Source organism: Manis javanica, chromosome 12, assembly GCF_040802235.1.
Source record: "Manis javanica isolate MJ-LG chromosome 12, MJ_LKY, whole genome shotgun sequence".
In the NCBI taxonomy this organism is placed as follows: Eukaryota; Metazoa; Chordata; class Mammalia; order Pholidota; family Manidae; genus Manis; species Manis javanica.
In genome coordinates, this window is record NC_133167.1 from 69,158,179 (window position 1) to 69,184,549 (window position 26,371).

Consider the following 26,371-nt stretch of genomic DNA (forward strand, 5'->3'; position numbering starts at 1 on the left):
ATGAATTTAGAAGAGAATAAAATTCTCAGTAGACTTTTAGAATTTAAAAAGTACATTATTCAGAAAAAAAATAGGGTAAAACCACATCTAAGGTAAAAAAAAAAGACATTAAGACATGGAACTGAAAGAGAATTACTTCAAGCAAACTTTTCTGTTATTTTAAGTACAGTAATTACAATTGCTTTTTTGCATGCTTGTAAATCACTCTGATTTTTCTTTTGATGTTTGATATTTGATGTTTGCTCTTTGATATTTCTTTCACAATACATTAAGGATTGTATTTTAATATTCAACTATATAAAACCATAAATTGGCCCAGAAACTAATTACCATCAGACCAGAGCAATGCCCTTTACTCACTGGCCATGCAACTCACATGGTCCCCAATACCAGGGAGAGTAATAGCCAAGCAGGCAAATCCATTCCAACTCTTTTTCCTAATAATTTGAAACTCCACCATTTCTTTACTGCAATGATAGAATTATTTTTAGTACACATAACAGGAATACAATTAGTAAACATATGTTACAAAAATTTTAAACTTTAATTTGGAATTTGATAGTTCAAAGTATGCAGTTCAAAGTGAAGTTTAGATCTGCATTATAAACAAGTACAAAAAGAGTGGCAACTAATTCTATTCTAATCCAGAAACCCATTTTAAAGAATCTAAGCTGAATAATTACTTAGATATAAATAGCAAACAGAACAGATGACCACCCAGGGATATTCTACAAGGATTTCTGCAGTTTGGCGGTTAAGCTTATTAGTGTTCAATGATTTCAAAGTTCCTTCTGATTCTAAAATTCTATGATTCTATAGTTTTCCTAGCAGTTCTATTAAGAGAGTTATTTTTTCTCACCATTGTTGCCAGATTATGTCACACACACATCGAAATTTTAGTACATTACTATATGTGTTCAAAATAAATGTCATCTTTCGGAATATGCTGCAGTTCATGTCTTCTCCCCATTTGTTCCAAATTAAGACCCTGTTTCTGTTTTAGACTAAGGTTCACCATGCTTGAACAGGACCTGATTTAGTCTGAATGTTCTCCTTTTCTTGGCAATGTCATAAACAAAAGACAAAATGAATTTTAAAAACATTTAACAAATATTACATCTTAAATTCAGAAATAAGCACCTGTACTTCAAACTCCCTATGTTAAACTATGATAAATTATTTAAATTTATCATTAAATGCAAATAGTTGGTATACATACTGCTTGGTCAGTTCTCCCCAAATAGGGATTTATGTTAGGAAAAGAAAGTAGTTTCAGGTGAAATGATAATGCTAAGATGCTACTAAGGTTGGATTCTTGCTTCCACACACACATAAACACACACACACAGATTTTCTTTTACATAGTTGAGAATTTTGATCAAAGACAGAAACTTTACAAAATATTTACCCACCTATCCTCCAGGAACTCTAGAGAAATAAATGTGAAGACAAAGTACTCAGAGACTGTGCATTCCAAAGCCAGTGATGAGATCCATGCATGGCTAGAAAAAGTCCTCTAATTCATGAGCATTAGTTCTGAATGTTATCAGACTACGTAACTTCAAGTCATCTTCTAAACCATAACTTTCTCTTTTTGACATACTGGCTCATAAAAAATTAAATCTCCATGAATCAAAGTACCACCCACTGGCAAGATGGCAGTGAATTACACTGAAAACCAGGTCTACAAAAGACACTTTTGAACATAATTGTTTCATATCTTTAATGCTACCTCAAAAGGTCTTGCTCTTCAACTATCTCCGTGTACTGCGAAATATAAAATAATTACAGTTCAAACAGTTATTCTAAATCTAAGTAGGTAATTCCTATGGCAGTATATTTACTCAGAACGTATTTTCATTTCAAATATACGTAAAACATCTCAACTCTCTGAACAGAAAGTCAGAACACAACTCTCTGAACAGAAACCTCAGTGTTTAAATCTCAACATTCAGGAAAATAAACACTACATATTAGGTTGCTTCTGATACAGATCACTTGTTTAAGTAAATGGGATATAATTTCTAACTTGTGTTAAAGAAAATGTTTTTTTATGTGAAGCCTTGACCAAAATCAATTAGCCAAGTGCAAGATTACTGTATTATGCTACACATCAAACTACCAACACAACACATCTGTTAAAGATATGGATGCGGATAGAACTACGGTTAGGGAATTGGGTGTCCCTTCACTCAGGGGTAATGAGAGAAGAAAGTGTTTCATGGATCAGGCCCAATTGTTAGTACTTCATTGATAATAATGCCTACTGTGTTTACCAAAGAATGTTTCTTTCATGGGAGATACACTTCTAATTTGATAATGCTAGACAGTGGGGGGAAAAAGATGGGCCTACTTTTCAAAAAATCCATTCTTTATATTAAATTAGATGGAATGGCTCTTCACTTTCTGCTCTGAAGACAACCAATCTTTTTTTTTAAAATATTGACTTGTCAATTTATCTTTGAGAAGTGCTTAAGAAATGATCCTGCCTTCACTAATAAGAACATGTAAGAATATGTATTTTCTGAGGTGTTGCATGATCTGACCCATACTTATGATTTAAAATATAACTAAGTTCTCTCAATAAACTGCATTAATTTTAAACTTTAAACTTAAATCATCCTTACTATACTTTTCTTTCTCTTTACTTTAAATTTTTACTTTATCTATAAATACTCAAATTAAAAAAAAAGTCCCTAATCTTGAAATCAACTTCCTTATATTGGAGCTCTGAGGTTAGTTTACAGTTTTTAAAATATTTTGTTAAAATGTAAAAACCCTGAATTACAAACAAACATTTTACAGTTTTACAGTATATATCTATTTTTTTAAAAAAATATTCTGAGTTGTTTTTATACAAGTAATCAAGAGCTATTTTTCCAAATGAAACTCCTTTATAGGCTAGAGAAGGGTATGTGGTATTACCCCATAAAAACCAATACAAATCTCATTTTTTTATGCTGGTACTTCAACTATTTCAAAGTAGTCATTTGGTAGAATCACATAACCTCTCTCAGATACGTCTGATACGTCTTTCTCCTTCTGGAAGTGCACAACTTCCTTTAACTTTTCAAGCTGTCGTTCTTGTCTTCTGCATCGCTGCTGTGCAGTCTTGAGCTTCTTTCTGAGTTTTTCGACTTGCTGCTCTAGCTGATGGATCCTTTTCCTCTGGTGCATTGTATCCTCCACAGTGTAGTTGTGGTCACAGAAAATGGAGAGATTATCTGGGGTTTGCAGGGGAGGCATTAGCAATCCAATAGTGGCATCAACCTGGGGAATGGGAGGCGTTAAAGGAGGTACGGGAAGCTGTTTTTGTGGCTCAAGGAGATCTTCCTTCTAAAATGAAAATGCAGAGTATGTTTAAATTTAGTAACTAAAAATAACAGTTTGAAAGAGTTCATCTGGGGAATTTATGAATATTAGACTTTTCTGTAAACCCAAAATGAGAAAACTGTTTAAGTTTTCATTGTACTTTTCTACCTCAAGTGGAATAAGATGCAAGAAAGAGAACAATTAATAACTTAATTAAACACTGAACACTTAAAACTGAAGGCAAACATACTTTGAAAGTGAATTGTCACTGATAAACCAAATCAAAATGTTATCAACATCCAGTTAAGGGTAGAGAGTGACCTGAGAATTAAATTACAAAGCTAGACTGAGTTTCCCGGTGTGCAGATATTTAATTTTAATAAACTGCACCTTGTGTTTTTTAGAAGTACATTGTTGTAAACAGCGGTTGTTTACAAGTGATGGGTTCCACATAACATTTATTTTCTCAACACTATTTTGAGTTTTCCAAATTTTCCACAGTGAACACATTAATTTTACAAGCAGAAAACCACCCAACATTCTAAACACGTATTACCTTGTCATGTGGTTCAGTACAAAGAAATATGGTGGGGACGGCGTTCTCCTTCAGTAGCTTGTTGTTGCATTCCCTCTTAAAGCAGTCCGGGGTGAAGTGTTCCGAACAAATACTGCTATACTTAGTGGGTTTAAAGTTTTTTCTTCTGACGGCCGCCTCCCATTTTTCACAAAGACTGGGTCGAGTAAGAGGAAACCTAAGAAGACATAATTCAGTTCTCTGAACATATTTAAAAGAAAAAAAAGGGGGGTTAGGGCATATCCAGATTCTCCTGTTCAGGAAAGAACTATCTCATACTGGTGTTAACATGTCAAGGAATACTTGATCAAAACACTAAGTCTGCTATCTTTTTCTTGACAGTTTTGGTTGCGCCTTTATTCCATTAGTTCATCAAAAATGTACTTGTTTTAAAGTTCTTATAAATAAACTGACAACCCACTAAAGTGGGTCTAAGTCAGCCTTCTCCACATGGCATTTTTGGTTTTTGGATTTTTTTTTTAAAGCAGTGTTTCTTCAGCAATCTCATTGATTATAAAGTAGATTTAAGAATATCAGATATGATGTTTACAATCTAAACAAGACAGGCTGATTAATAATTTATATAATGTAAGAATATGAGATTAACAGTTAGCCTTGTGGACAGATGCATGCAACAGGGAGTAGATGATGGGAGGCTGGGCTTGAGGTTCATATGCAATAATACTGCTTTTCCCCTCCATTGCAGTAAGTAACTTTCACTAACATACACAAGTATTTCACACTTATCTAAATATGCAATGGTGAATCTATTTATCTCATTTATTAAAGTTTAACTTCTTATATTGAAGATACTAAAAGTTTTAAGTAAAATACATACTGTAAGGTGAATTTGTATTAATTTTTACCTGCAATTTTCTGTATACTATGAAACAAAATTGCATGTCTACATATCTACATACTGAGAAAAGCAGCTGTGGTTCTCTTTGAATGACAAGTATGAATTATAGTCAAATCACAAAAAGAAAATGAAAATTTGATTTACCACTTAATCAAATGGAATATGTCCACAAGGCCCAGATATAGAGACGTAGAAAGAGGTTTTTTACTGTGATTTTACTTTTCTGGGGCAAGGTTTAGTAAGCTGGGGAACTGGAAAGAAGCCAAGGGATGTTTCGAATCTATGTTCCATATTTTTTCTACAGGTTACATATGCTAGAGCCTATTACCATGAAAATCTCACCCATCTTTAGGACAGTACTTTTCTTAGCCCAGAGTAGCTGTTCCCCCTGTGCCACTGTGGAGAAACTGGGGAACGAAGCATTCCTAGAAGATGCCTACCGGAAATGGCCTCTAGAAGTACAAACCATGGTGGCCATCACTGGTAACATTCAGCACCTCTGGCCTCCTGAGCAAGGACTACAACAGCCCAGGCTGCCTCTGAGGTTCTGTCAAGATCTTTCCCATCAACTCCCCAAAAAACTCTTCTCCATAGAGATGCAGGCTAGCCCTCCTTTGGATTCAATGAGTTGTTTAATAGCCAGCAGAAACTATTTCTGATGTGTGAATGTCATTTCTTACTAGTTTTTGGTGCAATGAAGGGTTTTGCATGTTTTTTAGATTCCTGTCCTATTAGAAATGAGGAGGTGGGGAGCTGAATGCATCAGGTGACTGTGACATACCTCCTGACCTATTCCTACACAGGGAAAATACTAGAGATCAATTCATCAACTTCCAGAAATTCCAGTAAATCATGAGGCAAGATTACCACCTAAACATGCATCTATTCTCAGACTGGCTGACCTTTGAGACAAAATAAAAGACTCGGTGGACTCCAAAAAAAAGCATCCACATCCCCTACTAAACATAAACAGCTCCCATCAAAAAAATGGAAGGAGTATTTAAAATTTTGCTTTTGTAATTACTTAGCTATGAATAATTCGTATAACTTATCACTAGTTTTAATTTCTTAAGCTATCATCAGTCAGGAATCCTTCCAAAAAAATGTATGTTGCATTTAAACATTTGTAATTTGTAATTAAATGTAATACGTAAATTAGATGTAAAGGACTCCATGAAAAAAAGTAATTTGTAAATAATTCGACTGAATGAAAATGTTATGCCACATTTTGCAGACACTTCAGTATCACTGAGTCATTTCCATTTTGCGGTTTTCGTTTCCTATTTTTAAGAGAACATTTTCCTCTCTAGGATTTCTAACGACGGCACCTTCGGGAAAAAGCAGCCCTGAAAGCTGTGGGGCAGGTTCTTCCCCAAGAGCTTCCTCTAGGCGCCCCAAATAGCTCCTACTGACTTGATTTTGGTTCGTATCATTACTGTGTGCTGAAAACACAGTTATTTATCTTGGCAGCACCAGAAACTTTCTCTAAAAGAAGAAGTCCTTAAAGGTCAGTTCCTAAAAATTGGGTTAAAAATCTCCCTCAAACCCTGGCCAAAAATCAGTACTTAATTACTGTGATGGCGGCCTCCCATCCCCAGCAAGGACCGAAAAGGGTGAGCTGGTCTTTTTAACGGTCTTTGTTTCTATTTCAGATGTACTTGCAGTAGTTATCGCCACCTGGCTTCTCTATGAGCCGAGCCTAGTGGTGAAATCCAGCTGCCCCTCAGTCTAGAGGCCCCGTAACCCGACCACCTTCGAGCACTGCCCGGGAACCCCGAACCCGCCAACAGGCGGCAGCGGGCGAACCTCGAGCTCGGGGGGGTGCCGATCCTCGAGCGCGCGAGAAAAGGTCGCGTCGGCAACGCGCACCAAGAACGCGCAGCACCAGACAGGGGTAGTAGGACTGGACGCGGGCCCCGAGCCAGGCGGGCACGCCCACAGCGCCCGGGTCCCAGCGACCCCGAGGAGCGCCCGGCCGCGCCCGCCCAGGCCCCTCCCCGACTCCGCCCCTCTCAGTAGGTCTCGCGCCTGGCTCCGCCCCCGAGCCCAACCGGCCGCGCGCCCCCAGCCCCAACGCTGTCGGCCCCGCGAGGCGCGCGGGGTCTTTACTTGTGGAAAGAAACGGGTTTATCCTTATCGTATCGGTTCTTGCAGCCGTAGGCGGAGCAGGACTGCACCATCCTTCCGGTCCTCAGTTCGCTTTTGCCGCCACAGCAGGCAGGCGCTCCTGTGTCGCCGTGCTCGGCTGTAACACCCTCGCTTCCGCTTTGGCCAACAGTTACAGCGTTGATAGCCTCACTCGGGGTGACTAATGTGCCCGTTTTGTCGTTTGCATTAGCAGAAGGACCACAGCCATCGCCCGTCTCCCATCTCCAAGATGGCGAAGGCAGCTTCAACTTCAACCTCTCGCGAGGAGTTCGTTCCCCTGTCTCTGATTAGCACCGAGGTCAGAGGTAACTTTCCTTTGGAAGCAAGCCATTGGTTGACGCTTGGCGTGTGGCGCGGCGGGCGGGGCCTCCTGGCTTCTGGAAGGGTGAGAGGAAGTTCTTGGGTAGGAGGCGAGGGGTGGGTAGTGGAATGTACGCCCAGTGTCTGGGTCCGCTGTTCGTGGTGTTTCTAAGGATTAATTTATCTTGGGCCATTTAGGTGTGGTTTGGTGGCTTAAAAGAGGACAGGCGTAGAGCTGAAGTCATTGGGTAATTGCGCCCATTTAAAAAGGCGCCACATACGATGTACGGTTTGTAAAACTTTGTGAGCCTACTTCTGGACCGCTAGTCTCCATCCCATTACCTGTCTCCACAGGTATCCCAAGGCTGGGGAGAGTCCGGGTGCCGCAGCGGAGGCGGTGAGAAGCTCCGCCCAGTGTCCCCCAGACGCAGCGGGCCGCTGGGCCTGCAGGCAGCGATTTTCACTCCGGGGCCTAACTCCTTGCTGCGCGCCCCTTTCCTGTGTAGATCACAGCCTGCCTGGAAGCCTGGATAGAGGTCTGTTGTGGATTTCACGGCTCTTACACCCTCTGCCCGCCGCCTTTAAATGCTGGTTGTTTCCCCAGGGTTCCAGCTTCTGCCCGCCCCTCACTCCGAGCACTCTGCCGGTTTGTTTAATCAAATGCCATAATTACCGAAATCTTAACATTTCTTAAAGTAAATCTGTTAATGCCTTTGGTATTGTCATCTGTGAAGTATATTTTAGTTGCTTAACCCAGAAACCTTGGAGTCTTCTCACCTCTTTCACACCCTCCACATCCCTTTTATGACCAGGTTAATTTTGTAGGATAAATATATCTTAGTAAGTCCATCCCTAAACATCTCTGCTGTCACTGATCAGGCCCTCATGGGCTTATCCTCGCTGCAGCCCCTAGGTATCCCAGTCTCCAGTCTGTCCTCCACAGAACCTGATGTCACTGCTCTGATCTCATCCTTCAGAAGCTACCTCCTCTGCTGATAAAATCCAAATTTCTCAGGGGAGCCATAAAGCTCTTTCGGACCAAGCACCTCTGCTTTTTCCCCTGTCAGCTCCCTGCAGTTGTCCTGAACTCTCCCAGCATTATGTTTTGCACAGAAGGCAGGCATGCCCCTGGCCTCCTTAGACAGGTTGTTTCCCTTGGCCTGAAATGCCCTTCTCTCATCTGTGTACCCTTAAGATGAGGCCTAAGTGTTGTCTTCAGCAAGCTTTCCTTACCCTCTCTTCCTCACCTCCCCAATTTAAGCACCTCTCTTGTTCCAGTGAACACTTGCTCTTAGCCCTATGTACAATTATGAACCATATTATAATGTCAGTGTAGTTTTCTGTCGTCTTTATCAGAACTGAGATCCTGTTGAGGACAAGGACTACTTAGCCTTGTAACCCCAGCAACTTGCAGTGTCTGGCCCAAATTAAATACTCAGAAAATGTTGGTTAAATCCACTGGGCCCAGAAATTGTACGTCCAAAAGTTTCAGAGCCACAGCCCTTTACCAGTATACCACAATAGTTACCACAGTGTAATGTTTATCATGTTTGCCTCACCAATATTCCAGAATAATAATTTGTTAGTGTTTCCAAGGGTAGACAGTGGGTAATTTCCTTTATGGTGTGCTGGGCAATAAATATGAGAATGGTAACTGCTTGTAAACTGAGAAAGTATATTTTAACTTAGAGTTTACTAAAATACTTTACTCGTCAATTGATTCAACATATATTTACTGAACACTTGCCATGCTATGCACAGTTCTAGGGCCTTGGGATACATTCCTGAACAAGATAAAGGTTTCTGCCCATATTCTCGTGGGGCTTGGAGAAGCAGGCAGAAAACACATAGGGTAGCATGTTACAAGGTGAAGGGTGCTATGTGGGGTGAGGGGATGCAGTGTTAAATAAGATGGACAGGATGGGCCTAATAGAGAAAGTGACTTGAGCAAAGCTTTAGAGTTGGACAGTCAGCTGTGAGACTTTCTGGGGGAGAACCCTGCAGGCAGAGGGACTAGCTAAGGCAAAACTCCTGGGGCTCAGGGTCCTGGCCTGCACACAGAAAAGCAAAGGGGCCAGTGTGACTGGGCAGAATGAGCAATGGGGGAACAACAAATATGCGATAAGGAGGAGGAAATATGGAGCCTTATAGGCGAGTGTGAGGATGTTGACTGAGTGAAATGGAGAGCAGGCCTTTAAGCAGAGTGACACCATCTTTTAAAACGATTGCTCTGCTGTGTTAAGCATGGATAACAGGGGCAACTTAGAGGCAGGGGATGCTAGGAAGGCATCTGTGGAAATATAGGTGAGAGATGACAGGGCCTTCCACCTGGGTGGTAACAGTGAAGGAGTAAGTGATCTGTCCTTGTCTCCTCTCCCTTTTTTAAAATTTCCTTATTAACCTTTATTCAGCACCTGTTTTGGTGGCAGGTGTTATAAGACTGGGAATATGTTGGGGAGCAAGACTAACATAGTCCCTCTCTTTAGAGAGCTTATGTTTTAGTGTGGGGCAGACTGACAGTAAAAATGTAAATAAAGTAACACTGCTAAGATGCCTGAATACATTAGAATGCTGGAAGGGTGCATAAGTGTGAGAGCGAGGGTCGCTGCCTACTTTAGCTGGGTTGTTAGTGGGCTGAGGATGGGATTTAAAAAAAATTTTTTTTTTTGAGAGGGCATCTCTCATATTTATTGATCAAATGGTTGTTAACCACAATAAAATTCTGTATAGGGGAGTCAATGCTCAATGCACAATCATTAATCCACCCCAAGCCTAATTTTCGTCAGTCTCCAATCTTCTGAAGCATAACGAACAAGTTCTTACATGGTAAACAAATTCTTACATAGTGAATAAGTTCTTACATGGTGACCAGTACAAGGGCAGTCATCACAGAAACTTTCGGTTTTGATCACGCATTATGAACTATAAACAATCAGGTCAAATATGAATATTCGTTTGATTTTTATACTTGATTTATATGTTGATCCCACATTTCTCCTATTATTATTATTATTATTATTTTTAATAAAATGCTGAAGTGGTAGGTAGATGCAAGATAAAGGTAGAAAACATAGTTTAGTGTTTAGTGTTATAAGAGAGCAAATGTAGATGATCAGGTGTGTGCCTGTAGACTATGTGTTAATCCAAGCTAGACAAGGGCAATAAAACATCCATGGATGCAGAAGATTTCTCTCAGAACAGGGGGGTGAGGTTCTAAGCCTCACCTCTGTTGATCCCCAATTTCTCACCTGATGGCCCCCCTGCGACTGTGCCTGTCTTAGGTTGTTCCTCCCTTGAGGAATCTTACCTGTCTCTGGCTAACCAGTCATCTTCCGGGGCCATACAGGGAAATGTAAAGTTGGTAAGTGAGAGAGAAGCCATATTGTTTGAAAAGGTTAGCTTTTTACTTCTTTGCAGATTTATGCCCTGTGGCTTCTATGCCCAGCATTTGTCTTGAGGTATCTTTACCACTTGGAGGAATTATGATACTCAGTGAATTCGATATGAGGCACGAATTCTATTTAAGGGTTGTAATTAGGAAGGAAGAAGAAAAGCTATAGAGGTAGCAGATGGAAGAAAACATGGGAAGATTGATTATTTCTTTGACATATCTTCTTATAGAGTAACTTAAGCATGTATAGGTTTTAAACTATTAATTAAATTGCGCACACACATTAACATAATAAGAATACAGTTACATAACCAAAGCAGATCTATAATTACCAGCCATCTCCAGTGAAGCCAAGAAAACCAGTTAGGCACCCTAGGCATTTGTGAAAATTTGTCTATGATATAATGGATATTATTGAGGACGGGATTTTTAAGCTGAGAACCAAAGAATAAAAGAAAAAACTTAGTATGTGAAGAATGAAGGTGGGGGGCTGGGGAGAGCATTCCCGGAAGAGGGAGTGTGTGCTAAGGCCCTGAAGTGGGAGAGTTTGATCTATCCTAGGAAGGGCGTGGAGGCTGTGGTGGTAGAGCCCAGAGAGCAGGGGCAGAAGGGCATGAAGGAGGATGAAAAAGCAGGTTAGGTTGTTGGTTTGGATTTTAAGTGCAGCAGGACACCACTGAACCATTTTAGGCAGAGGAGAGACACGATCTAATAGACATTTTTAAAAGGGTGTTCTGGCTGTTACGTGAAGAGTTTATCACAGGGGCAACCGTGCAGTGAGCAAACCGGTTAAGAGGCTGTTTGTTGCAGGCTAGTAAAGATGTTGCCATCTTGGACTAAGGTGGTGGCAGCAGAAATAGAATGGGTAGGACTGAAGATACATGTAGGAGGTAGACACTTGCAGGGCTTGCTGATAGATGGAGATGAGAATGAGGAAAGGGCACCCTGGATCTCAGGCATGGCTTGAGGTTGAACTTCTTCTGACTTGAACTTTTAGATGGGTCATTGGGTATCTTTTACTGAGATGCAGGTGGCCTTTTTAGAAAAAAGAAGGGAGCCATGTTGCCCGACAAAATAGAAGACTCCGTGGGGCAGGAGTGATTTAGGAAGCTGGATATTGGCTGTGCGGTTATAGGACTGGGAAATGTCAGAAATATAAAACAGTTCTCAGAATTTGGGAAGGCAAGCAACTGAAGCATGTGAAGGTCACCAGCCAGTGCTGGGAGCTCCTCTGAGCTTTGTGACCATTAACCAATGTAGGTGGAACCAGTCGATTGAGTTGTTGGGTTAGTTATATTTCCTTCAGCCAAGTTCTGTTCTTCGCTTTCTTTTTTTTTTTTCTGTTTTCTGGCTTCTAGCTATCTATTTCCATAACTGGGAAATGAAATCAACATTTTCATTTTTTGTTGAATATAATCCTGTTTCATTACCTCCGTAAATACAGTAAATCGTTACAGTAAATTTGGTGATAGAATGAGTTATGTATTACTGAATTGAACTGAATGTTGGATTTCTCTAAAATATCCCCCAAACTAAATTTTCACTACATGGTCTGCAAATAAGTTGTCTGCTTAATAGAAAAGTAATTGTCACTTCCTCTAAACTAACTTAACACCCATTGTCTGTTTTCCTTCTTTCTCCCTTGCCCATTTCTTCTTAGCATTTCCTAGGGCTGGAATAGCTACTCTTTACTTGTCAAGGGGTGACGGGGAGGAGACATTTTTACTTTGAAAAGTGGTTGTCTGCCTTTCTAAAAGTTAATGGAAACAAACCAAATGTCCATTAATAGTTGAATGAATAAATTGTGGTGTAGACTACATTGCTAGATAGTAACTGCACTAGTGGGGGTGAGGATTTAATGATATCGGTAACAGTTGAACCACTCTTTTATATTTGAAACCAATATAAGATTGTGTATCAATAATACTTGAATTAATAAAATATTGTGGTGTAGTCATACACTGAAATACTATACAGCTGTCAAAATAAAGTTATGTCCCACAACAGTATGCATAGCTCTTACACACATAATGTTGAAGAAGTCAGACACAGAAGAAAATATGCTATATTATTTTATTTTTTGTAGAGTAAAAAGAAGGTAAAACTAAAGTCAGAATGGGTTACTCTGGGGAAGAGAGGGAGTGAAAGAGGCTTATGGGCTGGTAGCAGTGTGTCTTTTGACTGAGATGAATTTATGACAATTCATCATCAGACCCTTGTGATTTATAAAATGTTTGGTGTTCTACTTTAATAAAACAGCTTATTAAGCAAACATGAGCCATACAAGATATGCAAAACTGCCCTTTTAGAGAATTAGATGTTTTTAAGCTCATTTCATTTGGCACCTTCAATAATATAAAAATGAATATATCTTAGCTTTATGTATCCATTTAACGGAAAGTAAATAAGGATAACCTAGAGGTTAGTTAGAAGTTTGTTGTTTTTCAAAGTCTTGAGAGGCCAAGAGCTAATTTACTTATTCACAGAACATTTTTTAGGGAAAAAATAAAATTTAACCCTTAGAAAGGCAAATACCAAATGATTTCACTTATTTGTGGAGTAAAAAAATAAAGCGAAACAGAAGGGACAAAATAGCAGTAGACTCATAGAAGGGACTAGTGGTTACCCAACTAGAGATTGGGGAGGATGGGGGGAAAGGGGGCAGGGATTAAGGGGCACAATAATTCACAATCACAATATAGGTTGGTCAAGGGGATGGTAGCACAGCACGGAGAATGCAGTTAATTCTGTAACATCTTACTACATTGACGGATAGTGACTGCACTGGAGGGGGTGAGGACTTGGTAATACAGGTGAATGTTGAGCCACTGTGTTGTATATTTGAAACCAACATAAGATTGTATATCAATGATACTTTAAGAAAAAAAGGTACAACAACAACAAAAAGAAAATTCAACCCTTGACATTAAAAGGGTAAGCTTTGTCACAATTATTCTAGAAGGATAAACTTTACCTCCTTTTTTGAGAAACTGCAGAAAAACAAGCCACTTGTTTTGATGTAGGAGAGGGCTAAGGGCTAAACATGTTTTAAACTCACCGCTACCAGTTTAGATTTTGGTTTCTATCCATTTATGCATTCTTTTCTATAAAGTTTTTATTAAAAAGTACCCTAGCATCCATACTCTCTGGGCCTCTTTATCTTCATCTGTAGAGTAAGGCTGTGGGACTAGAGGAATTCCTAATTTGTAATCTATGAATGGTCAGTTCTTTGAATCCCTAAAAATGTATCAGAATTATACATGCATGTGTATACATGCATTTTCTGGGATGCTATCCATAGTTTTCATCTGATTTTCACAGAGAAAACACAAACACTAACCAATTTCTAAGGTCCCTTCCAGCTCTAATATCCTAAGTTTGTGAAACAAACATTAATTTTCATGTAGATACATAGTTTTTACTTTAAGACTGATTAGAAGGATTAGTATTTTCATCTGATATCAAGTATTTTTAAATAGTTTTTTAAAGATTTGTGTTTTTGAACAAATTATAATTTAAAGTGTATCAGTGAGTTTAAAACATCTTTAGCCACTTAGCTCTCTCCTGTATCACCAGCTAAATACCACTAGTCTGAGACAGAATAAGGACAGTGTCCAAATATGCTCAGTGTTTTCTAACTGGGTGCTCATTCCTCTCCTGCCTCCTGAGACATGGGACAAGTAGAAGACGCAGGGGGATGAAGATGAGAGTGACTGGTAACACCTCAGTTTTCTCTGCAGTCAAGAACTCTGCCTAAAACAACTACTGATGCCATGAAGAGGTCTGGCTCTGCCAGAACAAAAACTGCACGACTGTCTTTGTCTCTGTGATAGTTATCACTTGCTGTCAACAGCCCTTAAAGCCCATTGGCCTGGTCCTGAGACCCTTAAGATGCAGGACCTTGAAAGTCCTAGTGACTTTTCATATTCTAACCCAGTCCTAGGTTTGTGGGTTACAGTTTAGCAAAACAGAAGAGCCTGGAGCACATTAAGTGTTTCAAAGGAGGGAGCGTGTTGATGCAAACGTAAGAGTACAGACTCAGAAAAGAACATTTATACAAATCAAGTAATCAAATATACACTCAGAAGAAAGTGGATTGGGATCACGGTACAGGCCTCATTTCTGATTCCAGTTCTACTTATTGCCAGAATTAATCTAGATGGCCCAGGTTAAATAATTTTCCTGAAAAAAAAAGCCAAATTTCTACTTTTTAAGTTTAAAAATATCTAAGCAAAATTATTTAGAAATGCGATGAGATACTGGATGTCTGTTAGCAAAAAAGAAAGCCATTGTAACCACTGTATTGGAGCTACTTCAGTTCTGAATTTTAAGACCAACAGCATCAAAGAAACGGGAAAATCACACCTACTGTTTAATTTTAGGTATGTTGTTTTTATTCAGGAGACTATTCCTTGACAAACTCTTAAATCACAAAGTCTGAATGAACCAAACTGCCAGTCCTCTAAAACAGCTCTGGGGGAGGCGTCTGCACAGCCCTTTCTCCCTGCATTGTTTTCAGATGCTGGGAACTGGGGTAGCTGGACCCACTGTCCACTGGGCACTAGAACAAGGTTTCCCTCTGTCTTGCTCCCCACAGAGCTGCCCAGGTTACCATCTGCCCTTGGGATTGGACCATCTGTTCTTGTGAAAGTTACAAAATAGTGTTTACAAAAATCCAAATTGTTTTTTTTGATTTATATGATCTAACCCTGAATCATAGAAGTGCTCCTATGATGTTTGAAATGCTGATTGACTCTACTTGTTTTAAATACTTTCTCAGATCCCCTCTACATTATTATCAGTAACTAATAGAGATGACATAATAAACAGATCTAAAATTCTGAGATGTCAGCATCTCAGTTCCTTTTTCAATTCATTAAGACTTCAGATCATACAGTGTTTTTGTATGTTACAAAAGTTGGTACAATACCCCTCTACCCAGGAAGTCTTAGAAAGAATTCCAAATATTACAATGAAATTGTTAACCAGAAATGTGACACTTCAGGCAGAACACATGCACAGAAAATTAAATCCTTTCAAACAATGACATTGCTATAGCCAGACACCCAATTTGTACTTAGTAGGAAATGCATTTCTGGTCTGGTACATTGGTGCTGTAACAAACTCCAGCTTGTCAGCTTTCCAAGTTGGTGGCTGCAGCTGAAATGTTTTTCTATGCTACCCTGTTAGACATTTGATTTGGAAATATAGAATTAGGATTCGGGAAGTCTGGATAGCTCTTTGCAGACCTTTCCTCTTAGAAGCACCCACGCTGTAGTCCAGTGTGTTCCAAAAGACTTCCAAAGGACCCCAGTTTCTCTCCTGCTTCCCCTCTTCCTAATAACCATCACATCAATCTGAGCCCACGCAGTAGTCCTACTTAGAGTCTAATACCAGTTCAGTCACTTATTTGTGACAAAAATAAGACAAAAAAAACTCATCTGTAACAGAGATTTCATCTATGAGAAAGGAGGCACTGCCCTGCCTTCTTCACATAATTGTCCTAAAATGAAAAGATATAAGAAATCTCTTAACAGTATAATGTGTTATATAATTTAAACATCACTGTTTTTTCTATGACAAGCAACAGCTTTGTCCTAAACCCAAGTTAGAAACACTATTACTGGTATTTCATTCAGCATCTCATTAGTTGATGACTAATATGATGAACTGGGAGAATGTGATGGATTTATTCTTTTTCCCTCTATAACCAGTGAGGCTCACTAATACGTGACCGGACAGTACTATTTCCAGTAATGGCAGGTGACAGAGCTAACACCGAGCCCTAGGATCAGTGGCCCGCTGTGACCGGTTCACTAATGAGCTGTGCCAGGGGAGGGCAGGAGCATTTCTTAATCCTTGACATTCTGATTCTTCTCAAACAGAAAACTGCAGAAGAGGGCGTTAGATACTTAGGCTGTAGCCATCAGAAACTAAGGTAACTTTCTATCGAACCACCTCAGACATTGGCTCACTCTGCCTAAGACCTGATGAATCTGCACTCTGTGCTGCCATCACGGGACAGTATTAAAGTTTTTGGACAAAAGAAAATGGACCACCCTGTCCATCCTGTTGCTTTAACTCACCAGTAATTTCTCTTGCAAATTTAAATAGTGTTCCTAGCACCCTTCTAGGGTCTTTGATGCTGCTCATTGTCATGAAGATCGCTTTTTGCAGACTGTATGTGTTTGCAGTATCACCTAGGTTCCTGAAAAAATTTCCCTTTAACTTTTATATACTATTGCCTATAAAAGGACCAAACTTTTCTTTCAGCAACATCACTGAGAACATCAAGTGTGCTCAGTGGAAGTTAAATGTCTTACATCTTGTTAATTCTTCTATTGATTAGAAAGCGTTCTATAAACCAGAATATGAAATCAGATTATACAGTTCAAGTTTCTTCTCTCACATTCAGCTGTTAACTAAGAATGGTATCAGAATGGAATGGCAGAATAGCTCCAAGTACACAAAACCTAGCTGGTACTAAAAGAAACACTGACTTTTCCTCAATATTGTACAATATTTTATTGTAACAAAAATATTTAGATGCATTTCATAGCAATATGTTATTATATAAGTACTGACTGAGAAGGATAAATTGGATAAACTGTACATTTAGCAATATCTTACTATACATCCAAATAATCTGGGTAATTCTGGGGAAAAGAGAAAAGATATAAAAGCATCCCTTTTTATATAATTCCACATTTTTTTCCAGAGACTTTATAGAAACACAATCAATATAACAATTTAAATATAATTCTAACCTTAATATTAGAACCTGCAACATGTAAAATTTCCAGTCATATGTTGTTAGCATTTGCCAAATGATAATCAAATGTTTGTCAGACAGTGGTTTTAAGCTTGTAAGATAATATTCAAATGCTCTATACTGCCATGGTCCATTTGCTTGATTTTATACATCAGCTGAAATATCTTAGTAAACTCATTTTTTTCATCTGTTTAGTCTCTGTGTTATCACTTCTCGATACATAATAGAGATGTAGATAAGCAACAAAAAGATGACAAAGAAATCATCTAGAAAGCCTAGAATCCCAAACAAGGCTTCAGGTACAAAATCTAGAGGCGATATAAGGTAGAAAAAAGCTCCCATCAAACAGAGTATTATCCTGATACGGAACATCCAGAAAAGGCCCCCGACTGAAAACATTTCCCTGAATGCATGCCTCAGTAAAGTGGGTAGATCCATAATTCTTTCCATAATCTGGTAGGGGGAAGAACAGATATTATGATTTGGCATCTAGTACGTCAGACTTCAAAATAACAATTTTCCTACAACATGAATGATAGACTTTCACATATTCATTGAACACCATGTTTTCTAGTTATGCATTAAAAAAATAGTTCTCTGACTTCTAGGTTCTTATAAAATAGGTTTTACTGCAGATAGCTGAAAAGCAACTAAAATATCAACAAACTTGTAATACAGAAAATAGTAATGCACAACTCAAAGCATCTCTACTTTTTGACAGTAAAACTAAATGAACCTATATGTAGGATGAGAGTCTGAGTTAAATCTCAGCTTTAAAGTCAGTCAGATCTGGATAAATTGGATAAACTGTACATTTAGCAGTATTTGACTCTACATCCAAATCGAGTGATTTTTGGGAAAAGACAAAGATACAAAAGCATCCCTTTTACATGCTTAGGTTTGGCTCCGATGCTTGACTTTGAAATCAAAGCCAACAACTTATTAGCTAGGTGACCTTGGGGAATGTTGTTTAACTTCCTAGGGATAAGTCAACAATTAATTGAGTATTTATGTGCAATAGGGACTATTAAGAACTAAAAGAGATACTGTATATAAAAGACCTTTAGAAATTGCCAGGCAGTATATAAGCAGTACACCTTAAAGACACACCCACTTTGATGGTTTTGGACTAAGAATAGCATTGAAATCTGATCCCTTAGGATGGTTATGCTTCTTAGTTTGAAATTAAGCAAGTTACTAATTGCCACACGGGGTTTTGGAATGCCAGGGGCTGCCTTTCTGAAACATTAATCACAAGGTTCTTACATAAATGAGCATAATTTTCACAGCTGAAATTTAACAAATTACATGAATTTTTAAAAGTTGAAGGATGTGGAGAAATTGGAATCCTCCTATGCTGTTGGTGTGAATGTACAGCCCCTTTGGAAACAGTTTGGCAGTTCCTCAAAATGTTAAACGTAGAATCATGGTAATATCTAGCAATTCCCCAGCAAGGCATATGCCCAAGAGGAAATGAAAACATCTGTGCACAGAAAAACTGATACACAAATGTTAATGGCAGCATTATTCATAACAGCCGAAAGGTGGAAACAATTCAAATGTCCGTCAACTCATGAATGTGTGAACAAAATGTGATATATTAGCCATAAAAAGCAATAAAATACTGATATACATTAGAACATGGATGAACTTTGAAAACATTATTATAAATGAAGTAAGGCAGAAACAAAAGGCCGTACCTCATTTTACTGCACTTTACAAATACTGCATTTTTACAAATTGAAGGTTTGTGGCAACCCTGCATCGAGCAAGTCTCTTGGTACCCTTTTTCCAAAAGCATTTGTTCATTTCACATCTCTGGGTCACACTTTGGTAATTCTTACAGTATTTAGAACTTTCTCACTAATCATATTTGAAATGGTGATCTGTGATTTTGCCTGTCTGAAAGCTCAGGTGATGATTAGCATTTTTTAGCAATAAATTTTTAAAGTAGGTACTTTTTTTTAGACATGATGCTATCTCTCACTTAACAGACTACAGTGTGGTGTACACGTAACTTTTATATGCACTGGAAAAGCAAAACACTCATTCGCCTTGCTTCACTGAGTAATCTGCTTTCTCGCGGTCTGTGGTGCCCATCACGCAGTGTCTCCGAGGTTTGCCTGTACTGCATGACCCCATTTAAATGAAATGATGAACCATACAAAACAGCCAAATCTACAGAGACACAAAGTGGCTTAGGCTGCCAAAGACTAGGGAGAGGAGAGAGAAGGGCAAAATGGGAAGGCACTGCTAAAGTCTCTGGGATGAGAAAAATAGTCTAAAAGTAGATCATGGTGACAGCTTACATTTACTTTGTGAATATACTAAAAACCATTGATTTGTATACTTTAAACAGGTACACTTTATGGCATGTAAACTACAACTAACTAAAGCTGTTATAAAATAGTACCAATATCTGCATGATGTTGAGCAAGTCAGTTTATTCTCTGACTGCAAACTTATCTGTTCTGTGTGGTTTGTTAGCTGCCTACGTGGTATATCAGGTCCTGTGCAGTAATGAGCTATCATCAGTTCTCAACATAACTTCCTTTATGATCTCATTTCTCAGAGGTGGGCGGATGCAGAGAAAACCACCAGAGGAAGTAAATCAACTCCCGGGGTCATCCACTGCTCACAGTGCAGCTACCTTCAACAATCTGTATTAAGTATTATGAATCCAACTCTATGCATTTTGTTAAACAAGTGCCAATTAAGGGGGAAATGGAGACAAAAATAGCATGAATTGAGCAAACGATGAGAAAACAGTTTTAAAAACTCCACCAGATACTGACAATCTTGTAACTCCTTTTGGAAACCTGGTCACAAAAGAACAAAAATGGTCTTTTCAGAATCACTTCCTATGCTAATTTTCTAATCTCTGTGGAAGACCCAGCTTTCACAAGGTCTATGATAATTATTTTAACTGTTCCAACAACCAGCCAGTATGTCTTTTGAATACGTTTCTATCCTTTATTAGAAATATTTTATTCACTTCTCATATGGTATCATTTATACAAAATCTGTAATAATTAGATAATATGAAATGAGTTGTTATGAAAAGTTTGTGTGTTAAACACAATTTTATTCCAACTTTGAATGAGGTAAAATATCAAAGAGCTAAATGTCTTTAGTGTATTATAATTTCATCATATACCAGGCTTTCTTACTCATTAAATATCTATTTGACACCTACACAAAAAAAATTGAGCAGTGGTATGCTTCACACTTAAAAATGTGAATGAATAGCTTAAAGTGATTTTGTAAGTTCACTGGTAGTTCTTGAATTTTAAAAATTCATTTTCAAATAATTAACCTATGGAGGTAATTGGTATGTAAAAAAAAAAACTGCTAGATGAAAAATGGCAGAAGCAGCTCCCGAATAACTATGGGAGACAACAGAGACTGGATTAAGTTTTTCTTAAACATCTGGAAGATCTGTCCGTGATCACCAAGAGCAGCTGACACCGTATGCCAGTAAACGTACTAACATACAGAACAGGGAATGTGCAGGGCACCCAAGAGCATACAGGAGTTCAGTACTGAGGCAGTGAATCCTGGCTGGGAGGAGGAGAGTCAACTCTTATCTGAAGGATAATTTGTTAATTTATTCAAGCCATTCAGGACCTACTGCATCCCAGGCACGGACTGGCAATGAGAATGAACACAGTAGTGAATATAAACAAGCATTGTATTTGCCCTCACGAAGCTTCTAGTCTACCAAGAGAAAGATAATGAACACCATTTGAGTACAAATGCTGCGAAGGAGATGTATGGAGGACAATAAAGGAGAGCGCCTTGGCCGATCAGGAACACCTCTCTGAGGAAGGTCTATTTAAGAACGGCCTGGAGAGTGAGCAGTCAGCCACAGGAGGAGCAGAGGGACAAGCATCCCAACCCAGGGAATGTCAACCCGTGACAGCAGTGGTCAGATGGCAAGGTGGGGAGTGTGCCGTGAGAGCTGAAAGGCCAGTGCAGCTGGAAGCACAGTGAGGACTTGGGCACACAGGGCTTTGTTAACACATACGGTTGGACATTACTCCAGAACATCAGAAGTTTCAACATACAAGGACATCATGGTCTTACATGTTTTCAAAATATTCCCTGGGCTGCTGTGCAGAGAACAAGTCCCAGAGAAGAGGCTGCTGCAGTCATCCTAAGAGAGGGCGATGCTTGGCCCAGTAGGAAAGCTACAGATAGGACATTTTTATGAAGTGAAAAACAACAGGATCCCCCAAAAAGAGAGAAAAGAAATGAAACAATTTATTTATCAACTGGATGAGGGAATGAGGGAAAGGAAGAAATCAAAACTGAGCTGAGCAAGATGGAGAAGAGTTAATAGAGTTAAAGGCGGAATCAGTTCAATGCCATAATACATGCTGAGTTTGAGATTCCTAAGGGACAGCTCAGCAGAGATGTAAGCTGAGCAGGTGGAGATGTAAAGTCTAGAGCTCAGAGGGGAGGTGGGTCTGGGCTTTCCATGTAAATCTGTAGTTAGTATGGTCTGCTTTTGGAAGTACATATTCAGTTATATACACACTTCTAGAATACTTAGTTAGATTTTTGAGAGAACTGGAAAGAGTCAGTAAAATATGACAGTTTTTAATCTATTTAATGCCTTTTGGGGTATGGGGTCAAATGCAGAATTTTAAAACTAGAATGCTTTTACATAGCTAAAATAACATACTGAAAAAAAACAAAAACCCAAACCTAGGGTTTCCTCAGGGAACATTTCAAATGGGGCGGGATAAATAAAATGGAGTAAAACATAATTATAAAACTCCATAACTTCGCAGTTGTAAGATTTCACATAAGACAAACCCTATTTTAGAATCACATAGGAGTCAATAATTTTACATTTCCCTCCAATTTCTCTATTGGTTTTATCCTGGTATCTCTTTCATTAAGACTTTTGTAATACCTTTTTTTTTTTTAAAGATAGACAACTATAGTCCTTGTGAAAGCTGTAACTTCAGTGACTGACAACATTGATAAAGGTAAAAACTTTACCTAACACACAAAAACACTGAGATTTTTCACAATAAAAAATTACTTCTTGGTAAATGTCACTATAAAAAACATAAGTATTACTTATACTCTTAACTTTGCACCTGCAATAACATTACTCACCGATCTTGGCTGCCCTGAGAATCTCCGGTTATAATCATTAATATCTTGGTACAATGGTACAACATCCTGAGACTGGTCATTTTCACCAAATACTGTTAGCAATAAAGTTACCTGTATATTACAGGAAAAATATTGTTACCTTATTGCAGCAATAATTTTTTTCATTCTATGTTATCATTCAATAGAATGAATTTGTATTTCACTCATTTTGTTTAATAAAGGCAACACAGGAGGAAGGTACGTTATTACTGCTTAGAATAAAATCCATTTGCAAAACGTTATTTTGAACTCCTATAAAACCAAATGGGTACTTTATTGAAACAGTGATTCTAGTATTTCCCAATCTATACCAGGGATAAAGCCTGCAGTTGCTCTGGGCTAACAGGTATTTGAGGATATAAGAATGGTGAGAAAACATTCAGGAGCAAAGTGACATAAAAATACATACCTATTACTTTAAGAGAGAAAAATTAGGGTTTTTTAAAAATTAAAATCATGATCCCTTATCCTTGTTGGTATTTAAATATCTTTGAAAGCTATCAGCCATAATAACAAAGATCAAGCTACTGCCGGGACCAGCTCTCCAGTGCCCACCTTCAAGAAAAGTAATTCTTGATCCTTTTACATAACGCATTTGTTTCCTCAATGGAGGTAAAGAGGATACACAAGGACCCCTAATCTCAAGACAATGGTACCTTGCAGAACAGGGACATTTTAAAATAGGACAACCCTAAAGAAAAGGTCACTGTACAATAAGATAAAAATGGGAAGCAGCAGTGACAGATTTAGTTTAAACCATCTAGCTGCTGTTAATATCCTTCATCAGTTCGGCTGTAAAACCAGGGCCTCCCACTGCTCAGGGGTTTTCCAAGCAGCTACACACAGGAGTGGCTAATAGCAGTAGATGGTAGGAACGGGAGGCACAGCCATCTATTCAAAAGTTTGTTAACAAAAATGCAATCTTTCAATAGTTATTAACTCAACATCTACTGTGGGGCCAGGCACTGTGCTAAGTGCTAGATATACAGAAACAATGAGGATGTGGCCCTGCCCCTTGCTGCCCACAATACCCAAGACAGAGGGGAGGCAGACCTGTCCAGCAGCCCATCACGAGGACTGTGGGAGGCGTTCTAATCACGCTTGTTAGGGCTTCCGCCCGGAATGTCCAGAAAGCTGGAAACTTAAGCTAGCCCTGTTGGCGTTTTAGTGTATGTGTTCAGGAAGAGAAGTGGTGAGTGTGTTCTGGTCAAAGGCAACAGCCTGTGCATTTTTCTTTCCAATGGAGTAAGAGATGGAGCAGGGACCTGCCATCTGTCTTGCCTCTGGGATGAATTACTCTACAATTAGGGAACCAAAAACTTTTATATTAAAACAACTTCATCTCCACCTTCCTACCCTCTAGTCAATTTATGAGTAGTCCAAAGGATACCACCTGCTAATATATATATATATATATATATATATATATATATATATATATATATATATATGTCTGATGGAAAGCCATGGTAGAACCAAGAATGGGGGACAGGTGGTGGAACTAACTCTTTAATGCCAGGGCTATGGCACGTCTCTCAGTGTTGCTGGCAGATAGCTAAAGATGATGAGAGGTGGTACTGGCAAAGAAGCTCCAGTGTGGACTGCCTGTGTCACACATCAAATCAGACAGAGAGGCAGTACAGAATCCACTTTCTTCCTGACCATGTGACAGAAAGTTAAATGTGAAAGGGGTAGAAATTTGGGGATGTACAAGCAAGCAAGAGTCTCCCTTTCTAGACCAAAGAAGCAAGCAGTGTGATGGGGAAGTAGACGGCCAGAACAAAGGCTGGAAGGTATGTACGTGTGCATACGTGCACATGTGTGTGTACATGTACATATGTATATACACTTGACAATACATACTATATGGTTTTATTTATTTAAAAATTCAAAAATCCCACAAGATTGAACATTAACCTTAGAGGTGCATGCTAGCATAATAAATCTATAGAAAACCAAGGACATGCCTGTCATAAAGGTCCAATGGTAGTTACCGCTAGGGAGGAAGGAGCGGGTGGAGATTTGGAAGGGGTCCTGAGGAGGCCTCTGGAGCTGTTGGCCAGTTTCTATTTCCTCATCTGCGTGGTGATGACTGAAGTGTTGCTTTGTGATAATTCATATGAGCTGTACTTCTTTGTTTTGAGTGCTTTTCTGATGTGTTACATTTTATAAATGTTTGAAAAATTTCCATCTCTATCATTTTATTTTTCAGTCTCTGTAGGTTTATGCCTTTACAAAATGTCCTTTACTGTTGTTTTTAGTGGGGTTACAAGAGAGAACAAAAGCAAATATACATATCCAATTTGACGTCTTTACTTGGAAACTTTCTATCCTCACTTCAGTATTTTACATACTGGAAGACTCCCCAGGGAGATGCTGTCTTCTTACATGTGCATAACCTAGTATCAGAAAGGTATATATTTTTATTCGAAATGAACAGTGAAATAAATATGAAGGAAATATGAAAAAACTGTATGTCCTGTTTTCCTGTATTTGCTAATATAAACACTAAACCTCAGTTTCTCAGATTTTTTTGTGTTTTGTTTTTCCAGTTTGTCAAAGAAATGGAGAGAATTTGGTGCATCTCACTTGTGTGAACATTTCAGTCTTCTGTGTGTGGTTATAAAGACTTCCTGCTCTCTTCTGAGGGAGCTTCTGTGCTAACTATAATGGTTTAATCTGTTAATGTGGTTATATCTCCAAAAGAGATATTCTGAAAAATTATTATTCATCATTTAAAGCTATGTAGACCTTCACTGGAGAAGGGCAATTAAAAATAAATTTAAAAGGAAAAGCAATTTTTTTCAAAAGGAGTACATCTGTGGGTCTTTGTGTAAGGGACACTGATGAGCTAGGTTAGTTACTCCTTCATTGGTCTTACAACAGAGACTTACTAGGGTTTGGGGGAGAATTCATTTACCAGCTGTTTTTTACTACACCTGAAGGATTTCAAAGGGAAGTCTTTTTTTTTGGTATCTTAAACAAATTTTTAAAAATAATGGAGTAAAATCATAGAAGCTTTGGACAAATGAAATTCTAAAAATACCAAAATAATTCAGAAGTTAGATACAGAAACTATAAATATTTAAAAAATGAACTAGCATAAATGATGTTTTCTGGATACAAACATTACCTTTTGTCTACAGATTGGACAACTGATTGCCCCAAGCCATGAACCGTATCGCCAGTATGCAATAATGCAGGTACCTAATGGGAAAAAAAATTAATACTGATGGTTTAAAGACCATGTATCTTGAGAGAGTTTCAATTATTGGAAATACTTTAACAGTATCACCTTATTTTAAAATATTTTTTACTGCAGTTAACTATTCAGGCAAATTCAAATCTAATAATTCTCAGCCATTGAAAACTATTTTTAACTACTAGTTAATATACAGACATTTTTACATTATCAAAAACAAGCATGCATTTACTGCTTCAATGCTATGAGGCCTAACAGAAAATACTGCACTTGCTATGTGATTAAACATCATTGTAAATATGACAACATATCACAGCATAAATTTATGTTCCAAATTTGATATCTATGTTACAAAAACATAACTATTTTTTAAGAGCCTACAAAGCCAAATTACTGAAGTATCAATAATAGTAATTAAGTAGTGTGAGCAAGGAACCAAAGGAGACCAAGATTACATGCTCTCTGCCCTAATAAAGTTGATAATCCAGTTCAATAATTGAATCGACTTGTGTAAGAAATCCATGTTTTCTGCTTGATGGTGTTCATGTGCAGGAGAACAGCTAAACATAGCTTAAAACACTCAAAAAGTGGTAGCGAGCTAAGAGTAGAAGCACCAACGTTTAGACTGACGACAAATGAAGGAG

The 26,371-nt window shown here is 38.5% G+C and overlaps 2 protein-coding genes and 1 long non-coding RNA gene across 14 annotated transcripts in view; 1 reads left to right on the plus strand and 2 right to left on the minus strand.

The window, feature by feature from the left end:
* Window positions 1–525: 525 nt before the first annotated feature.
* THAP1 (THAP domain containing 1) lies at window positions 526–6,997 on the minus strand. Its single transcript, XM_037015080.2, has 3 exons — window positions 6,855–6,997; window positions 3,869–4,064; window positions 526–3,336 (listed from the first exon to the last, which is right to left on the minus strand). Exons 1-3 carry the CDS (start codon window positions 6,923–6,925, stop codon window positions 2,956–2,958), a joined length of 648 nt encoding a protein of 215 aa, XP_036870975.1. The 5' UTR covers window positions 6,926–6,997; the 3' UTR covers window positions 526–2,955.
* Window positions 6,981–25,733, plus strand: LOC140845091 (uncharacterized). 6 transcript variants are annotated; one of them, XR_012123766.1, is made up of 5 exons: window positions 6,981–7,198; window positions 7,548–7,729; window positions 22,295–22,353; window positions 24,263–24,318; window positions 24,787–25,733. It is a non-coding gene; the product is annotated as an uncharacterized lncRNA (long non-coding RNA). The 6 variants fall into 6 exon arrangements; XR_012123767.1 differs by lacking the exon at window positions 24,263–24,318 and having other exon boundaries at window positions 25,078–25,733; XR_012123765.1 differs by having other exon boundaries at window positions 22,299–22,353; window positions 24,263–25,733.
* Window positions 17,095–26,371, minus strand: part of RNF170 (ring finger protein 170) — a 54,637-nt gene continuing 45,360 nt past the window's right edge. For all 7 annotated transcript variants that reach the window (XM_073218810.1, XM_073218811.1, XM_073218813.1 and 4 more), the window contains 3 exons: window positions 25,659–25,732; window positions 22,487–22,597; window positions 17,095–17,809 (listed from right to left, as the gene is read on the minus strand). In XM_073218810.1, the coding sequence (XP_073074911.1) occupies window positions 17,540–17,809; window positions 22,487–22,597; window positions 25,659–25,732 (455 nt within the window). In that variant the 3' untranslated portion in view covers window positions 17,095–17,539. The remainder of the gene's footprint in view (window positions 17,810–22,486; window positions 22,598–25,658; window positions 25,733–26,371) is intronic.